Source organism: Schistocerca nitens, chromosome 3 (genome assembly GCF_023898315.1).
Source record: "Schistocerca nitens isolate TAMUIC-IGC-003100 chromosome 3, iqSchNite1.1, whole genome shotgun sequence".
NCBI classification, from domain to species: Eukaryota; Metazoa; Arthropoda; class Insecta; order Orthoptera; family Acrididae; genus Schistocerca; species Schistocerca nitens.
The window spans coordinates 924,433,646-924,453,430 of record NC_064616.1 but is presented as its reverse complement, the minus strand read 5'-3'; the positions used below and the strand labels follow the sequence as shown (position 1 = coordinate 924,453,430).

General features: G+C 44.8%; 1 protein-coding gene across 1 annotated transcript in view; it reads right to left on the bottom strand.

Annotated features, from left to right (window-relative positions):
* The window catches only part of LOC126249492 (uncharacterized), a 1,087,724-nt gene extending 1,070,948 nt beyond the window's left edge, over window positions 1-16,776 (bottom strand). Inside the window, exon 1 of the mRNA XM_049951143.1 lies at window positions 16,647-16,776. Within this exon, the coding sequence (XP_049807100.1) occupies window positions 16,647-16,776 (130 nt within the window). The remainder of the gene's footprint in view (window positions 1-16,646) is intronic.
* Window positions 16,777-19,785: the final 3,009 nt, after the last annotated feature.

Below are 19,785 nucleotides of genomic sequence, written 5' to 3'. Positions count from 1 at the left end.
TCAGCAAAATATGATGCAAACATTGAAAAAATCGGTAAACTTGTTCGACACTTTCCTTGTCAACTCCTGTTAACTCAGACACTGCTCTGATTGTTAAACGGCGATCTTGTCGAACAAGTGTACCGATTTTTTTCAATGTTTGCATCAGTTTTTGCTGACAATGGTCTGCCAGTGCGAGTGTCATCACTGGTGTCTTCGCGGCCATCTTTAAATCGTTTAAACCACTCAAACACTTGTATTCGCGATAAACAATCATCGCCGTACACTTGTTGTAACATTACAAACGTTTCACTTGCAGATTTTCCTAGTTTGAAACAAAATTTGATGTTAACACGCTGTTCTTTCTGTACACTCAACATTTTCCGACGCACAGACAAAACGTCAACTACTTAAAACAGACGCCACGGGCAGACTGAGTGCAGGAGGCAGATGAAACTCGAGCAGTAGGCGGAGCGAGAGTCACGTGACAGGTCACGCGACTTTCAGCCTTATTGCATTCGTTTTATTGTTTCACCAGTACTAGTCCGGTTTTTTTCTAGCCACACCTCGTATTTTACCCAAGAGGACGCCATCATCATTGGTTAGTGTTACAAGGCCAGATCAGTCAATCATCCAGACTGTTGCCCCTGCAACTACTGAAAGGGCTGCTGCTCCTCTTCAGGAACAACACGTTTGTCTGGCCTCTCAACAGATACCCCTCCATTGTGGTTGTACCTACGGTACGGTTATCTGTATCGCTGAGGCACGCAATCCTCCCCACCAACGGCAATGTCCATGGTTCATAGGGGGCAACCTACAAAGCTTAAATAACGTCCTCCTATGCATCAGAAACTGTATATCTACCTATTCCACAGATAAAGTATAACTTTTCACTGTTTTTTTAATATCAAAAGAAAAATCCTGACAACATTTCCCACTGTATTCACATGACCGTTGTTCCTCATTAGAAATTAAATGCTAATGAATTTCTTTCACCATTATATCGAAATCGTAAGCCCAATGTATCATCACTGAACTGTTATCACTGTGTCAACCAAATTGCATCCCATAAGTCCAAACCACGAAGAAAAGTGTATATATTGCAATTACATAAAGTATCTATGTATACATAGTGATCTGAATCCACAAGAAGAAGAAGTACTGTAAGATAGGCTAAAATTACGGTAGACAACTCTACTTTGAAAATATTTCAAAAATGAATTTGTGGCCGGTAGCTTAATGAGAAAGATCCAAATTTTTATCCTGACAGGGTCGACCGAAATTGAAGGTGTGCGTTGGTTTGCAAAGCTTCAACCACTCTCGTTGGAATCAGTATGACATTCACCTCAGCTACTATTAGTTTGACCTCACAGCACCAAGATGGCGACGCTCTCTTTCAAGCAAAGCATGAATGGGAGAACGATCTATCTGTTAAAACACTATGCAACACAGTTTTTAATAAACAGTTGCTCTGTTACTTATAAACAAGAACACGGATTACAATTTCATGGCAAGAATTCTGTTCATAGTACTATTTACAGAACCAAGCGTCTCTCGTCATATATGTAATACAATACCATCTACAAAATCAGCGCTTGTACGCCTCTTAAAGTTTAACATGGAAGAACTGAATACAAATTGAATTAAATGGGCTTAGAACTGATGCAGTAACCAATCTCCAGTACTTAACAATTCACAACCTCTGAAGACCCACATCTCTGCATACCGATAAGCGGAATGATACAAAACAACGATCTAGATCACCTCGAATTCTACAGTAGAATTCAGCGTAGTAAACAAATAGGAATGATCTCACCCATAATCAGGCATATTGTACCAACTATTTCAAACCATGTCTTTCTGTAAAACAAAAGTACGGTAATATCATTAAAACGGCATGCTCCTTCAGATATAGCTCCCGTGCCTGTTTTGACGCAAGTAGCACTAGCACTCGAATTTGGATTCGGATGGTCGACATCCTCTCGAACGAGCAAGCACATGACTTTCTCTACTACCCACTGACTGATGGCCAACCGCTTAACAAAGACAATATTTCCGATACAGTGGTTGATCAAAGAATTTACAAAAATATCTGAAGCGATACACATGAAAGATGATTAAGTTAATATCTTGAAGATAGTTGTAAAATAAATATTACGGATCTTGTGAAAGGAAAATATGTGCTGAGCAAATGAAAGAACCAACAAACAGGCACCTTTGACGTTGTTCACTTACTATCGTTGCGTCCAAGACTTCATTCGCGTCTTTTGTACACTGGCGAAGCTGTTGTTTAACATAACAGTATTGCACTGCTTAATGTGACATTGATTTGGACGTATTCAGTGAATTATGTCTGACACTGATCTGGACATACTACATTCAATACGTCCAAATAAGTGGTAGATTAAGTAGTGCTCCAGTGTAATGTTTACAACAGCTGCACCAGTGCACCAACGATGTGAATGCAGCTTTGGGACGCCAAAATCGTAAGTGAACAACTGGTATACACAAAATGTATCAGAAGATTATTGCACCTAAACAGCTGGTGCAAGACCATCTGCATAACAACAAACAACGAGGAACAGTTCCACATCAGCAGAATACACCACTGTACATCGATGTCTGGCCATTCACTTCCCCAATCCCCTTCCTTGAAATACTCCAGTTGTCACTCCAGCAGCAAAATAATGAACAAATTAATTCTATGCTAATTTACATTAGGATATTTTATCTTTAGGTAACATTTGTCTGCATGCATAAACGTCTGATGGTGAGAAAAATATGTTTGAAATGTGTTGCAATATGGCGAGATAGACAATGTAAATAAACGTAAGATGTAGCAGAAAAATAAAAATAAGTGTTCTACATAGTCACGGTTCCTAAACTTAGACAACATGGCCACAATTGATTAGGAAGGGTAGAGCGTGAAGGAGTAAAGTTGGGAGAACGTGTTGATTCAAGCAAGGCAGAGTACAAGAAATGGTGATCATTGAAGAAATGAGTGGGTTATTGGTGTGAAGTGTTCGGCATGTGTAAGAAATCTGACTGCGTTCAACATGCGAGAGAAAAATGGAGGAAATTAAACTGTTACAGAATTCCACTGGGTAAGTTTAGAAGGATTTGGAAAGTGCAGAGGGGTGAAAGTCGTTCGACATTTCGAGAGAGTGATAGAATTTTGGGGGAATGGAAATCCAAACAATATTAGCATAAGAGAGGATTTGTGGTAGTGAAGTAAAATCGAGGGATGCAGTGCTCGTATTACCTCGTTTAGTATTTTTAGTTCGTTATGGGTTAGTGTAAAATCGTGGTTAGTCCCAGATACGTTAATTTGAAGATTATATGTAAACTGAAGGTATAGGGGGCCCAGAAAAGAAAGGAAATGGATTACCGACGGCGGCTGCATCGGGACACTATGCAGAATCCGGCGACGAGAGAAAACGTGTGCCGGACCGGGATTCGTACCCAGGATCTCCTGCTTAATAGGCAGGTGCGTTTACCATTGCGCCATCTGAGACAGAGTTTTATCGCAACTGCGTGGAGTATCTCGGCACACCCCATGTCCGACCCACATTCCCGCCGAGCGCCACCTACCCGAAATGCCTGTTAGTTTCCTCTCTGATCTCAGATTCCCACTGGAAGCCGGGCGTATTTATTCATACGCACTGAAGAAGATGGATCCATTGCCCACCCAGGCGAATCAATTATATGAACGCATGGTGTCTGTTCTTTCGGACGCCACGCATCTATGCAATTAATTGGATGAGGTAGAAATCATCCTGCCCGTGGCTGTGTGGTCCTATTTAATCAGACAAGCTATCCTCTGGCACCGCCAATTGAGCATGTTGGCCGCGATCCCCGTAAGCAGCTTGGACACCAATGCTGATTGCCAGGGGCTGCCGCAGAGGTTGACGTCGGGGGTGGGGTCAGTGGCCGGTGCTAGGGGAGGGGAATGTGTCTCCTACCCTCTGCCGCCCCTCCCCTCAGTCGATGGCATGGCTAAGTTTGTAGTAAAGCTATAAGACAAAAATAAATCTGATCCATGTGTACATTGCCTACTTTGTACTGAAAACAAAAATAATTTAAACTGATTTTGTGATGCCTTCAGCGACATTTTCTTTATTTGATGTACGATTGTACTATTTCGGCCTTAGGCCATCTTCAGGTACCTAAAACGGAAACATTATACACTGGATGCGTTAATATCACTTACGGATTTAACATAGGAGCAAGTTATATGTTACACATACTGGGAGATTTATGAATTACTTTGTAGAGGGTTCGTTAATGGTGTATTACGCCTTGTTCGTCTTTGCTCCTATGACTGCATATAATTGTCGTAAAATAAATATCCGCAAACAGTTTTTCGTTATTTTAGGAGTACGTTACTTTTTAGTAGTTATTGAAAAACTCTTAAAAACACCGACCTCATAAGTAAGAACTATGCAACACCTGCTGGGAAGTAAGGTGTTTCTAAAATAACGGAGAACTATTTCCACATTATTTTACGACTTTTATATGCAGTCATGGGAGTAAAGACGTACCGGGTGGTTATAATTAAAGTGCAGTTACTCGCAGAGGTCTGATGTGAGCTGTAATTATTGTATGGTAGCGAAATGTGGTAGATATGCTAATGCGTTAATGGGGAACCAGTTTACGCTGGACAAAAATTAATCCCAATTTTGGCGACCAGGTGCAAGCCTGGTCCTGTGAATCCAGGAAAGACGTATAGAAATGTTTCCGTATGTAATAGATTAGGAACGGGACGTGGGCAGAGAACAAGTGAGAAAGACACAACGTGAGCAGTTTCGGCGGAATCTGAGGAATGTGTACCTGTATACTGGCCTTCAGATCACATAGAGACCGAACGTGTCCCTTGTAATCGCGTTCATTTAGATATCCTTAGAGACAAAAATCACATTGATTTAGATCAGCTGCTCTTGCAGACCCCGTAGCTGGAAAGTCTATGTAGACAGAATGTTCGGTGGAAGTTTGTATTAAGCAGATCTCTCACGCGGCGAGCGACATGACGTGTTGTCCCTCTTGCATGAAAGCAGTGGTTTGCACACAGCTGCGTTCTTCCAAAGCAGGAATCACATGCTGTACAAGCAGGTCTCGATAACGTGCAGACATGGTACACCTGACAGAAGCTGTGAGTGTATTCTCTTCAAAGAAGAACAGGCCGAGAATAAAGGTGCTTTGTGAATCCACACCACACAGTCCCATACGGCGAGTGCAATGGCTCTTCGTGCACAGCACGTGGTTTAACAGTACCCCATACTCGCCACTTCTGTGTATTCTCTACACCCTGTAGCATCAAGTGTGCCTCACCACTCCATAGAATATGTGGTGTCACCGCCCGACACCACACTTGCTAGGTGGTAGCCTTTAAATCGGCCGCGGTCCGCTAATATACGTCGGACCCGCGTGTCGCCACTGTCAGTGATTGCAGACCGAGCGCCACCACACGGCAGGTCTAGAGAGACGTCCTGGCACTCGCCCCAGTTGTACAGCCGACTTTGCTAGCGATGCTACACTGACAATTACGCTCTCATTTGCCGAGACGATAGTTAGCATAGCCTTCAGTTACGTCATTTGCTACGACCTAGCAAGGCGCCATTACCAGTTTATATTTAGATGGAAATTATGTACAGTCAAGAGAGATGTTTACCAATTGTGGATTAAAGTTAAGTATTCTACCAGTTACCTCCTGTTTTGCTAGTCTTATTGCTCTGACCTGTTCCAGACCTCACGCCAGTCTGCGTCTAATTAAACGCGTGCATTTCGGCCTCCTCTAGCAACACGGTGTTGGCTCTTCTGCCAACACAGCAGAATATTGTCCAGCCACATGTCATCAACTTCCATCCGTGCCAGAAACTGAAGAGCAAATTCAAAACGTTGCTGCCGATCATGAGATTTCAGTTGCTGTACCGACTGGATCTTGTACGGGTAGAGCGCAAAACTTTCTGTACTGTTGATCATGGAGTGGACAATTCTCGTGACACTGCACGAGCACTAGCACAACCTGGGGCACGTGCTGCATAGACTGTGATAGCAACAGCAACCTTGTCAGTATCTTGCACCGGGATAGGACGCCTTCCTCTTCCAGCTGCTACACCACGCTCACCCATCTTTTAGAATTTCATTATCATCTCCTTTAAACCATTTAATGCCATCGGGTCTCTCATTAGACTTTTCAGCCGTAGATACTCTCCCGATGCAGCACTGTAATTGTTGCCGTTCTTATGAAACAGTTTCACTAACAGCCTCTCTTCTCGATAGCCATACAGTTCACTCACGCTATGAAACGGTGGCTGTCATACCGCCATACAAACCGTATACAGCGTCTGATTTGCAGCTTGTGGTCAAAACTGGATCTAACTTTTTCCAGCATAAATGGCTTCCGCATTAACGCATTAGCATATTTACCAAGTTTCGCTGCCGTACAATAATTACAGCCCAAACTGGACCTGCATGAGTACCTGCACTTTAATTACAAAAAAATGGTTCAAATGGCTCTGAGCACTATGGGACTCAACTGCTGAGGTCATTAGTCCCCTAGAACTTAGAACTAGTTAAACCTAACTAACCTAAGGACATCACAAACATCCATGCCCGAGGCAGGATTCGAACCTGCGACCGTAGCGGTCTCGCGGTTCCAGACTGCAGCGCCTTTAACCGCACGGCCACTTCGGACGGCCTTTAATTACAACCACCCGGTACACGTCGTAATACCATTAACAAATTCTCTGTAAAGTAAGTTACATTCCTTCCTGCATATCTTGGCATATCGTATATTTAATTCATAAGTGACACTAATGCATTCGATGTACATTGAAGCGCCAAAGAAACTGGTATAAGCATGCATATTCAAATACAGGGGTACGGTGCTACGGTGGGCAACGCCTATATAAGGTAACTAGTGTCTCGCGCAGTTGTTAGATCGGTTACTGCTGCTACAATGGCAGGTTATCAAGATTTAAGTGAGTATGAACGTGATGCTATAGTCGGCGCAAGAGCGATGAGACACAGCATCTCCGAGATAGCGATGAAGTGGGGATTTTCAAGTACGACCATTACACAAGCGTACCGTGAATATCAGGAATCTGGTGAAACATCAAATCTCCGACATTGCTGCGACCGGAAAAAGATCCTGCAAGAACGGGACCAACGACGACTGAAGAAAATCGTTCATCTTGACAGAAGTGCAACCCATCCGCAAATTGCCACATATTTCAGTGCTGGGATGTCAACAAGTGTCAGCGTGCGAACCACTCAACGTAACATCAGCGATATGGGCTTTCGGAACCGACGGCCCACTCGTGTACCTTTGATGACTGCACGACGCAAAGCTTTACGCCTCGCTTGGGCCCGTCAACACCGACATTGGACAGTTAGTGACTAGAAACACGTTTCCTGGTCGGACGAGTCTCGTTTCAAATTGTATCCAACGGATCGACTTGCACGGGTATGGAGACAACCTCATGAATCCATGGACTCTGCATGTCAACAGGGAACTGTTCAAGCTGAGGGAGGCTCTGTAATAGTGTGGGGCGTGTGCAGCTGGAGTGATATGGAACCCCAGATACGTCTAGATACGACTCTGACAAGTGACACGTACGTAAGCGTTCTGTCTGAATATCTGCATCCATTCATGTCCATTGTGCATTCCGAAAGACTTAGGCAATTCCAGCAACACAAAGCGACACCCACACGTCCAGAATTGCTGCAGAGTGATTCCAGGAACGCTCTTCAGAATTTAAACACTTCCGCTGGCCAACAAACTCCGCAGACATGAACATCATTGAGCATGTACGGGATACTGTGCAACGTGCTGTTCAGAAGAGATCTCCACCCCCTCGTACTCTTACGGATTTATTGACAACCCCGCAGGATTCATGATGTCAGTTCCCTCCAGCACTACTTCAGACATTAGTCTAGTCCATGCCACCTCGTGTTGCGGCACTTCTGCGTGCTCGCGGAGGCCCTACACGATATTAGGCAGATCTAACAGTTTCTTTGGCTTTTCCGTGTATAATATTTACGTTCTAGACACTTGAAAATGGCCTAGGGCCGAAGATGTACAATTGTACATAAAATGTCAGGTGAAGACGTAATAAAATCATATAAAAAATTAATCAAAATATCCACGGGTGTGCTGCCGGTCTATAGTGACCAACGGGCACAATATTTCGGCGATCATACATGTCGCCATCATCAGGTGAACTGACGGACTGAGCTCCTCTGAACGTGCCGGCACGGAGATCCGTACGCTATGGATGCTCAGAGGAAACTGGGTTCGGTCGCGGCGGCGGCCGATTTAAATGCCCTCCGCCCGCGGCGCGATCCCTCCGCCGTCCGCGCCCCGCGCCACGGTCGCGCGGTGGAACAGATAGCGACAGAGTCTGAGATGACGTCGGTGTGATGGCTCTGTCCGCCGTGGTCGTCACAACTATACGTTTGCTTGATTTACTCTTGATTAACCCAATCGCTGGTTCCCAAGCCTTGCTAAGATTATAGCCACAGTCGCGGTTTATTAGGTCGTCATTGGTGCGAATTTCGATGGCCTCTCTAACAACGCTGTCCCAGTATCTCAACGTCTGTACCAGAATCCTCGTGCGGTCATACTCCATAGCGTGATTTTCCGACAAACAATGTTCAGCGACCGCCGACTTGCTCGGATACATCAGTAAAGTGTGCCTCTGGTGTTCACGGCATCGATCCTCGACGGTACGCATCGTCTGACCAATATACGACTTGCCACATTGACACGGAATCTGGTCCACGCCGACCTTTCTCAAACCGAGGTCATCTTTGGCGCTCCCCACCAGTGCACGGGTTTTATTCGGAGGACAAAACACAGTTCCGACCCGCTGTTTCTTCAGAATGCGGGCGATTTTCCCCGAGAGTGCGCCTGTGTATGGAATAAATGCAGTGCCTACCTCCTCCCTCGTGACTTCATCCATCTCAACAGGTTGTGCTGCAGTGGTTGGGCGGAGAGCACGTTGAATCTGCCACTCTGAGTACCCATTTTTTCGAAATACAGTTCTCAGATGTTCCAATTCCTGGGGTAGACTCTCTGCGTCAGAGAGGAATTGGAACATCTGAGAACTGTATTTCAAAAAAATGGGTACTCAGAGTGGCAGATTCAACGTGCTCTCCGCCCAACCACTGCAGCACAACCTGTTGAGATGGATGAAGTCACGAGGGAGGAGGTAGGCACTGCATTTATTCCATACACAGGCGCACTCTCGGGGAAAATCGCCCGCATTCTGAAGAAACACCGGGTCGGAACTGTGTTTTGCCCTCCGAATAAAACCCGTGCACTGGTGGGGAGTGCCAAAGATGACCTCGGTTTGAGGAAGGCCGGCGTGTACCAGATTCCGTGTCAATGTGGCAAGTCGTATATTGGTCAGACGATGCGTACCGTCGAGGATCGATGCCGTGAACACCAGAGGCACACTCGACTGATGTATCCGAGCAAGTCGGCGGTCGCTGAACATTGTTTGTCGGAAAATCACGCTATGGAGTATGACCGCACGAGGATTCTGGTACAGACGTCGAGATACTGGGACAGCGTTGTTAGAGAGGCCATCGAAATTCGCACCAATGACAACCTCATAAACCGTGACTGTGGCTATAATCTTAGCAAGGCATGGGAACCAGCGACTGGGTTAATCAAGAGTAAATCGAGCAAACGTATAGTTGTGACGACCACGGTGGACAGAGCCATCACACCGACGTCATCTCAGACTCTGTCGCTATCTGTTCCACCGCGCGACCGTGGCGCGGGGCGCGTACGGCGGAGGGATCGCGCCGCGGGCGGAGGGCATTTAAATCTGCCGCCGCCGCGACCGAACCCAGTTCCCTCTGAGCAGCCATAGCGTACGGATCTCCGTGCCGGCACGTTCACAGGAGCTCAGTCCGTCAGTTCACCTGATGATGGCGACATGTATGATCGCCGAAATATTGTGCCCGTGGATATTTTGATTATCAAATACGCCGGGAGAAACTCAAGAATCACATATAAAAAATTCATAGGATCTGCTCACCAATGTCACAATGAATATTGTACACTAATATTTTGTAGTAATCATGGTATTTCAGTTCGTGACAAAAAATTGGAAATAGAATTTTTTAGACCTACTTCTAAGGACAAGATTGCCGACATTAATTAGGTATACAGTGTGTTCGGAAATTCTCGCTACAAACTTCCAGGACTTGTAGAGGGGAGTGAGTGCATAATATTTTGAACAGGAACCCATGTCCAGGAACGTACCATTTCCGTTCTAGGATAGTTTCACTTCAGATGTGTAACGCCTTCACTTCTGCTTCCACTCAAGCTAACTGGTCTTGCATACTTAGTCTTCCTACAAAACGTATTGGACCCGTTCTTGGAAGCTGTGCCACTGAATGTCCGCCAGGAAATGTGGTTTCAGCACGATGCTTTACCACATCATTTTTCACGAGCGGCTCGGAGACATCTCAACAGACCATATGGTGAAACATGGGTAAGCCGTGTTGGTCCAGCCGCGTGGCCGACGTCATCGCCGGACTTAACTCCTATGTACTACTTCTTGCGGGGTCGTATGCAAAATTTAATTTACGAGACTCGTTTACGGACAGAGAAAGATCTGCTGGCACGAGTTCTGGCCGCTGCACTAGAAATTCAAGAGACAACAGGTGGGATAGAAAGTGTGTACCAGAACATGCTTCGTAGGTACAATGTCTGTAACAAAGTTAGTGGTAGCCACATCGACCCGCTGTTGTAATGCATCAGTACTGTTCTGTGCGTACAGTATGCTGGGTTCTTTTCTGTTTTGGAATAAAGTAAACACGTAATGTTTAAGTGTTAGTACAAACAAATGTGCTTAAATGATAAATGGATGTTTCGTTATGTTTCCTTTCGAATTGTTACTTAATAACTGTACTGCGTCGCTACTAATTCAGTTCCTCAAAGAGAAATGGATGAGTTAAACATCTGAATCGTAACCGTCATAGACTGGAAACGGTACGCTTCCGGGATTGGGTTCCTATTCAAAATATTATGTGCTCACTCCCCTCTACAAGTCCTAGAAGTCTGTAACGAGAATTTCCGAATACTCTGTATTACACAAGACTGCAATGTTGGCTACGCAATAAAGGAAGAATCCAATAATTCTGTATGACTTGATAAACTGAATGCAGAAGTAACGCAGATGTTAGTTTGTTATGCAAGGGTAATGTCGTATCGGAAATGGCTAAGTTTATTGGTATAAGGCTTGACGGATGCTCCAGAAAGAAATGTAGCACAAAATATTGTTTGATTATAAATGTTGTTTTTGCTAATTACAGCAATAAACCTGCTCGTAAATCTTAAAGCCGGGTGCGCTATGTTTCGACACATGGCAGTGAGGCAGAACGGGATCTACTACGTGCTGCGGTTTATCGACTATTAGTCTGGTTTTCGATCAGCTTTCCACGCTCGTCCAGGCAAAATGTTGGGCGGGCCCCCATCTCCAAGTCAGAAAACACACTAGACTCCGTGCGTTGGTATACACGCTAGGAAACAGAGTGACTAAATGTCAGTGACAGTTTTATTTATTAGCATAAGCATTTTCTATTTCTGCTATTTCATATGAATAAATTATCCAATAGAACATAAATTCGAGTATCTGATGCACCTCGCGGGTTATAAAATGTGGTACTAATTATCTAAAATTATCTATTTTTTTAAAATTTCAATACTTTGTACAGTATAGCCTAGATTTCATATGTTCCGTCGCCTAAAAGTAAACATAAGAACGGCACTCTGTGAGTGTGTGCCTAAGCACATGAATACCTTCTTCTGGCGGGGAAAACTGGTGCATAAATTTTTCGTCACCGGAATTCCGCAAGCAAGAGGAGGAAAGAACGTGCAGTAGGTTTACGAATCACCAGACGGTATGATTGTGTCCTTGATAAATCCCATATCTCCCCACAGCGCCTCATGCAGTAATATCATCTGACACCTCTAATAATGGTTAGCGTGTAAGACGCACACGATACTGTTGATCGAGAGTATTATGATATTTACTACGCTTTGTGCCTTTATTTCTCTAGTTCTCCTTTCCCTTATCAAGAAGAGCTCCTTACTGCAGATGCAATCACACATTTATACATTATCCGATTAAAAGTATCCAGACACCTACAGAAAGATATATCACCAGGTAAAATTTTGTAAGGAAATTTTATATTGAACCAGTGATGGTCAAATGTAGTATCGATTGTGTAGTACTGTCGCTGCTCAACAGCGATCGTTGATTCAAGGTGTTGTGCGTAATGTGTTAGAGTAACTTTAGATAGAGAGATGTATGGAGAATTCTCAAGTGTAATGGCGTGCTTTATCTGATGTGTGCTGGATATATAGTTACTCGCTACGGGCAGTAATGATTTTTTTAGTTTTAAGAAACCATACTGGAAATAATTAAGGTAAAGATAGTTGTTTTGTTACCAATGAAATGCGCGCATTCATAAGCGATGATTGAGACAATATATAGCACTCACAGTCAATGACTTTGTAAAGCTAATTGTTAATGTATAATCAGTTTATTGTGTGTTCATTGTGAGCATTATTAATTTTCAAAGAGTCAAAATAGAAGTTTTAAAGTTAGTGCCATATTGTTACTTACCACGAGTTCCAAGATCCATGTAGTTTTTGATTAACTATTTTGCTCAAGAAATTATTGTCTCAGTCATACTCGATTTAATTAAAGTGTACGCTAAGCAACAGTTTTGCACAATAGCTGTAGGCTAAATATACAATTTAAAGTACTAACAAAGAACAGTGCGAAGAGCCTTACCATTGTGCAGATAGAGGTAAGAAATTTTATTATTTCAAGGATAGCATTCATTAAACACAAAGACCATTAATTTTCAAATCGAACAAGTTTTGTTTTATTAACAGGACCAATTTCAAATCAATAGTGTTGAATCAGATTCAGTTTATGTATTACTTAAATTCATAAATTCGTGTTGTTTCGGTCTGGTTTAAAGTTATTGGCAGTTTACTTTCTCGCAGTCAGAAAAGTTCAGTACAGGGCAAAGTGCAGAAGCGATGAGATAAAATACACGTTAGCATGCCATTCCCATTCTAACGCATGTGTTGCAGGCTAGTGTCAGTTGAGTAATTTCAATCATACTTGAAACGTACAAGTATCACTGGTTGTGGACATTAATATGGGATATGACCACCCTTCGCCTTTACGACGCCTTAAACTCTGCTGAATGTCTGTGGAGGAATGGCAGGCAATTTTTCGTCTACAGCGGAAATCAGAGAAGAGATATTGGACACTGCGCTCTGGAGTGAAGTCGACTCATCCTAAAGGTATTCCATTGGGTTCAGGTCGGGACTCTAGGCAAGTCATTCAATTTCAGGAATGTTACTGTCCACAAACCACTGCTTCACAGATACCAATCCATCACTTGCTGCATAGTCGTGCTGACAGAATCATCGTCTCCGAAATGTACCTCTGCCGTACGCGGAACATAATGCTGTAAAATGAATTCATATCCTTCCGTGTTAAGTGTTTTCTTTAAGCGCAATAAAGGGATCACAGTCTAACCATGAAAAACACTCTCGTACCGCAACACCACCTCCTCCGTACTTCCCAACTGATGGCGGGTCACGTTTCCCAGGCATTCGCTAAACTCAAACACTTCCATCGGACTGCCGCAGGGTACAGCGTGACTATTGATCACTCCAAATCACTCGTTTCCAGTCAGTGGCGTCGTTCTTTAAGTCGGTTTCCACTGACTTCAGAAATTTGTGGCTTACGAGGAGCTGCTCACCTACTGTACCCCATTCTATGTAACTGTTTACGCACATTTATTGTGTTAGCTGGACTATCTGCAGCACTTTGGAACTCACAAATGATTTATTCCACTGATTTCTTGCGGCTTTTTACAACCATCCTCCTCAATGCTCGAGGTTTCCTGTTCGTCAGTACATAAGGTCGGCCTGGTTTGGCTTAGCTGCGGTAGTTCCTTCGCATTTCCACTTCACAATCACATCGACTACAGTCGACTTGGGCAGCTGTAGAAAGGTTGAAATGTGCCTGATGGATTTGTTACACAGGTGACATCCAATCACTAGTCAACGTTCTAAGTCATTGAGCTCTCCTGATCGACCCATTCTGGTGTTACTGCTTGTCAAATGACAACGCAACGCTCCCCGCCTCCTCCTATACTGGCGGGTCTGCATCTCTAGACGTCTAGTCCTCAATGCCACGTTACGCACGGGTCTCGGGATACTTTTGATCAGACAGTGTACACTTGTACACATCTGACATCGTCAGCGTTGGGGCAGTATGTAGTATCACGAACTGTGAATAAATTTTCAACTACGCTAAAATCATATGCTCTTATAGATAACCGATTTCGGCAGTTCTGCTGCCACCTTCGGATCTGCAAAACATGGGACAGAAAATGCTAGCAACTAACATTACAGCACACACAATTATATCCAAGATTTGCATTACATAGAATAACACCATACCTATGTTTACATCATTACACAATCCTCTCCTTCATTATACTAAGTCGTGCTATCTAATGTACACTACTGGTCATTAAAATTGCTACACCAAGAAGAAATGCAGATGATTAACGGGTATTCATTGGACAAATATATTATACTAGAACTGACATGTCATTACATTTCCACGCAGTTTGGGTGCATAGATCCTGGGAAATCAGTACCCAGAACAATCATCTCTGGCCGTAATAACGGCCTTGATAAGCCTAGGCATTGAGTCAAACAGAGCTTGGATGGCGTGTACAGGTACAGCTGCCCATGCAGCTTCAACACGATACCACAGTTCATCAAGAGTAGTGACTGGCGTATTGTGACAAGCAAGTTGCTCGGCCACCATTGACCACACGTTTTCAATTGGTGAAAGATCTGGAGCATGTGCTGGACAGCGCAGCAGTCGAACATTTTCTGTATCCAGAAAGGCCCGTACAGGACCTGCAACATGCGGTCGTGCATTATCCTGCGGAAATGTAGGATTTCGCAGGGATCGAATGAAGGGTAGAGCCACGGGTCGTAACACATCTGAAATGTAACGTACACTGTTCAAAGTGCCGTCAATGCGAACAAGAGGTGACCGAGATGTGTAACCAATGGCACCCCATACCATTACACCGGGTGATACGCCAGTATTGTGATGACGAATACACGCTTCCAATGTGCGTTCACCGCGATGTCGCCGAACACGGATGCGAGCATCATGATGCTGTAAACAAAACCTGGATTCATCCGAAAAAATGACGTTTTGCCATCCGTGCTCCCAGGTTCGTCGTTGAGCACACCATGGCAGGCGCTCCTGTCTGTGATGCAGCGTCAAGGGTAACCGCAGCCACGGTCTCCGGGCTGATAGTCCATGCTGCTGCAAACGTCGTCGAACTGTTCGTGCAGATGGTTGTCGTCTTGCAAACGTCCCCATCTGTTGACTCAGGGATCGAGACGTTGCTGCACGATCCGTTACAGCCATGCGGATAAGATGCCTGTCATCTCGACTGCTAGTGACACGAGGCCGTTGGGATCCAGCACGGCGTTCCGTATTACCCTCCTGAACCCACCGATTCCATATTCTGCTAACAGTCATTGGATGTCGACCAACGCGAGCAGTAATGTCGCGATACGATAATTCGCAATCGCGATAGGCTACAATCCGACCTTTATCAAAGTCGGAAACGTGATGGTACGCATTTCTCCTCCTTACATGAGGCATCATAACAACGTTTGACCAGGCAACGTCGGTAAACTGCTGTTTGTGTATGAGAAATCGGTTGGAAACTTTCCTCATGTCAGCACGTTGTAGGTGTCGCCACCGGCGCCAACCTTGTGTGAATGCCCTGAAAAGCTAATCATTTGCATATCACAGCATCTTCGTCCTGTCGATTAAATTACGCGTCTGTAGCACGTCATCTTCGTGGTGTAGCAATTTTAATGGCCAGTAGTGTATATCCATGTTGGTAACCTGAGTTACGCTAGAAGTCGGCATGTTAGTTTCAAAATAACAGCTACCACACATGCTATTGCACCGACTACATTACCACTTTACAACTGACAGATACCTGCATAATATTCTTAGTGATACATAAGTATATCACATGACCCAGTGGTAGTACGATCGGTATTATCATCTCACATTAGATTAAGGCATGGATCTACTATTCATTATAATTACATATACCTAAATTATTGCCGGCCGCGGTGGCCGTGCGGTTCTAGGCGCTCCAGTCCGGAGCTGCGCTGCTGCTACGGTCGCAGGTTCGAATCCTGCCTCGGGCATGGGTGTGAACGATGTCCTTAGGTTAGTTAGGTTTGAGCAGTTCTAAGTTCTAGGGGACTGATGACACCAGCAGTTGAGTCCCATAGTGCTCAGAGCCATTTGAACCTAAATTATTATCATACATAACATATATATAACCCACGTACCGTTAATATTTTGAGACGTTTAGATTTATTTTGTAGCCTCCCGTGGTGTAAGATTTCCTATGCATCTGATGGACCTTTTTTGTAATTTTAATGTTTTCTGAACTTGTACGTCTGCTGCACTGATATCATGCTCAAACGCAGAAACAAAAAACTAAAAAAACTATATATATGTTTTAAGCTTATTGTGGTTCTTAGATGAACGACTTACGAAACAGTAATCGTAGTTGGTCCATGTTGTAGAAAGCGCAGCGTCGTGTGATGTGCAGAACGCAGTCCCGGCGCTCGCAAGGCGGCCGAGACAAAGGCGGCTCGTCGGCGGCCCGCTCCATCACGTCCATCACCGAACCCGCTCCCCCGAGGTGCACCGCCACGCTAGTGCCGGCCACTTAAACCCGATTGCCACAGTTTCTCGTAATGTTCCCGCAGGCCACGGAATGGTCCCGACCGCTCGCTGCAGCCTTGCGTGCTTCAGCCTCCCACTCCAGTCTTCGTAAGGTTTCTCTCCGCTTTTCTGCAGCTCGTTATGGCTTCAGAGACTCCGCGTGTACACTGTTATCTACTGTCCGGGAGAGTGTTCCGTATCCACCGCCACAGAATGAGCGTCACTTTTCAGTTTCTACATCCGCTTTATGTAAATGCAACAACGATCATTATGAAAAACTGTTCATGTAGGGGCCGGCCGCGGTGGTCTTGCGGTTCTAGGCGCGCAGTCCGGAACCGTGCGACTGCTACGGTCGCAGGTTCGAATCCTGCCTCGGGCATGGATGTGTGTGATGTCCTTAGGTTAGTTAGGTTTAAGTAGTTCTAAGTTCTAGGGGACTTATGACCACAGCAGTTGAGTCCCATAGTGCTCAGAGCCATTTGAACCATTTGTTCATGTAGGGACCGTTACGGTAAGTATGGAGAACTACTACAGTGGGACACGGTTTACCACTTACCATCCCTTGGGCACGCGGCTCACGTACAGCCGATCTATCAGACGTCCCGTACGCTACATCAACGTGTGGCAAGAAGCTCTTAACGTGTGGGGGAACACAACGGCTATAGAGGGTGAACCCGATCTCCGTTAAAATTTCGGAGGGTGTTCGAGAACATTTTCTGAGTATTACGGTGTAAAGAACTCGTGGTCTCGGAAGGCTCGTTACAGAGCAATAATGTAGTTACGATTTATTCGGTTTATTATCCCAGTTAGTTTTGCTTTTGTGAACATATCGTCACAACAACGAAAAAGCCTTGTGTCGCTCTTTGTAATGAAGACACCATTTGCATTTATCATGCAGTTCTATAATTAATGTGTATCTAGAGCTATAGTGTGCAATCACCAAGTAACATGAACGACCCTGCTTCTTGTAAGCCTATAAACGGGAGCGGAATTATTATGATGGTGGTGCCGTGTCTGTGGGAACGGCTTACCGTCGATCGTTGTGCGCTCTCGTATCGCATCCGCTGAACTCGTACACGAGGTCCATATCGGCTAACTGGCTACAGTGGCCAGTGACATGCCAGGTTTCACGAAGGCAACTTGGCTGGTTACTACAAACTTCACTCGAGAATGAGAATGTTACGCGGAAACTAGCGCAAAGAAAGAAATGATAAAAAACTGAATAAAATAACTACTGTTTCCAGATTAATACTCTATCAGTTACGGACCCACAAAAAAATTCCTCTTCTGAAACAATGGAGAATTTCATGACTCTACTAATGATCGAAGCGAATGGGGGTGCTGCCTTTTATATCTTCGTTTTCCTTAATAGAACAAGATCGCTGAGCGTGTTGCTCCAGGGCGCTACCAACGTTACTGATTTTCCAGCAGAGTACCGTCATAATTTGTCACACAGTTGAGACACTCGGATACCACCTTTGAAGCTTACAGACCCCAGCAGTCCGAGTTTCAGTTCCATCAGCTTGTTTAAAATCTTGGGGCTGTGTCCACTTGTCTTCTCTTTGTAATATAAACGCCATGTGCAGTTACGTTGCATTTCCATAATTAATGTTCATCTCGATTTGTACGAGGGCAGTTCAATAAATAATGCAACACATTTTTTTTCTGAAACAGGGGTTGTTTTATTCAGCATTGAAATACACCAGGTTATTCCCCAATCTTTTAGCTACACAACACTATTTTTCAACGTAATCTCCATTCAATGCTACGGCCTTACGCCACCTTGAAATGAGGGCCTGTATGCCTGCACGGTACCATTCCACTGGTCGATGTCGGAGCCAACGTCGTACTGCATCAATAACTTCTTCATCATCCGCGTAGTGCCTCCCACGGATTGCGTCCTTCATTGGGCCAAACATATGGAAATCCGACGGTGCGAGATCGGGGCTGTAGGGTGAATGAGGAAGAACAGTCCACTGAAGTTTTGTGAGCTCCTCTCGGGTGCGAAGACTTGTGTGAGGTCTTGCGTTGTCATGAAGAAGGAGAAGTTCGTTCAGATTTTTGTGCCTACGAACACGCTGAAGTCGTTTCTTCAATTTCTGAAGAGTAGCACAATACACTTCAGAGTTGATCGTTTGACCATGGGGAAGGACATCGAACAGAATAACCCCTTCAGCGTCCCAGAAGACTGTAACCATGACTTTACCGGCTGAGGGTATGGCTTTAAACTTTTTCTTGGTAGGGGAGTGGGTGTGGCGCCACTGCATTGATTGCCGTTTTGTTTCAGGTTCGCAGTGATGAACCCATGTTTCATCGCCTGTAACAATCTTTGACAAGAAATTGTCACCCTCAGCCACATGACGAGCAAGCAATTCCGCACAGATGGTTCTCCTTTGCTCTTTATGGTGTTCGGTTAGACAACGAGGGACCCAGCGGGAACAAACCTTTGAATATCCCAACTGGTGAACAATTGTGACAGCACTACCAACAGAGATGTCAAGTTGAGCACTGAGTTGTTTGATGGTGATCCGTCGATCATCTCGAACGAGTGTGTTCGCACGCTCCGCCATTGCAGGAGTCACAGCTGCGCACGGCCAGCCCGCACGCGGGAGATCAGACAGTCTTGCTTGACCTTGCGGCGATGATGACACACGCTTTGCCCAACGACTCACCGTGCTTTTGTCCACTGCCAGATCACCGTAGACATTCTGCAAGCGCCTATGAATATCTGAGATGCCCTGGTTTTCCGCCAAAAGAAACTCTATCACTGCCCGTTGTTTGCAACGCACATCCGTTACAGACGCCATTTTAACAGCTCGGTACAACGCTGCCACCTGTCGGAAGTCAATGAAACTATACGAGACGAAGCGGGAATGTTTGAAAATATTCCACAAGAAATTTCCGGTTTTTTCAACCAAAATTGGCCGAGAAAAAAAATGTGTTGCATTACTTATTGAACTGCCCT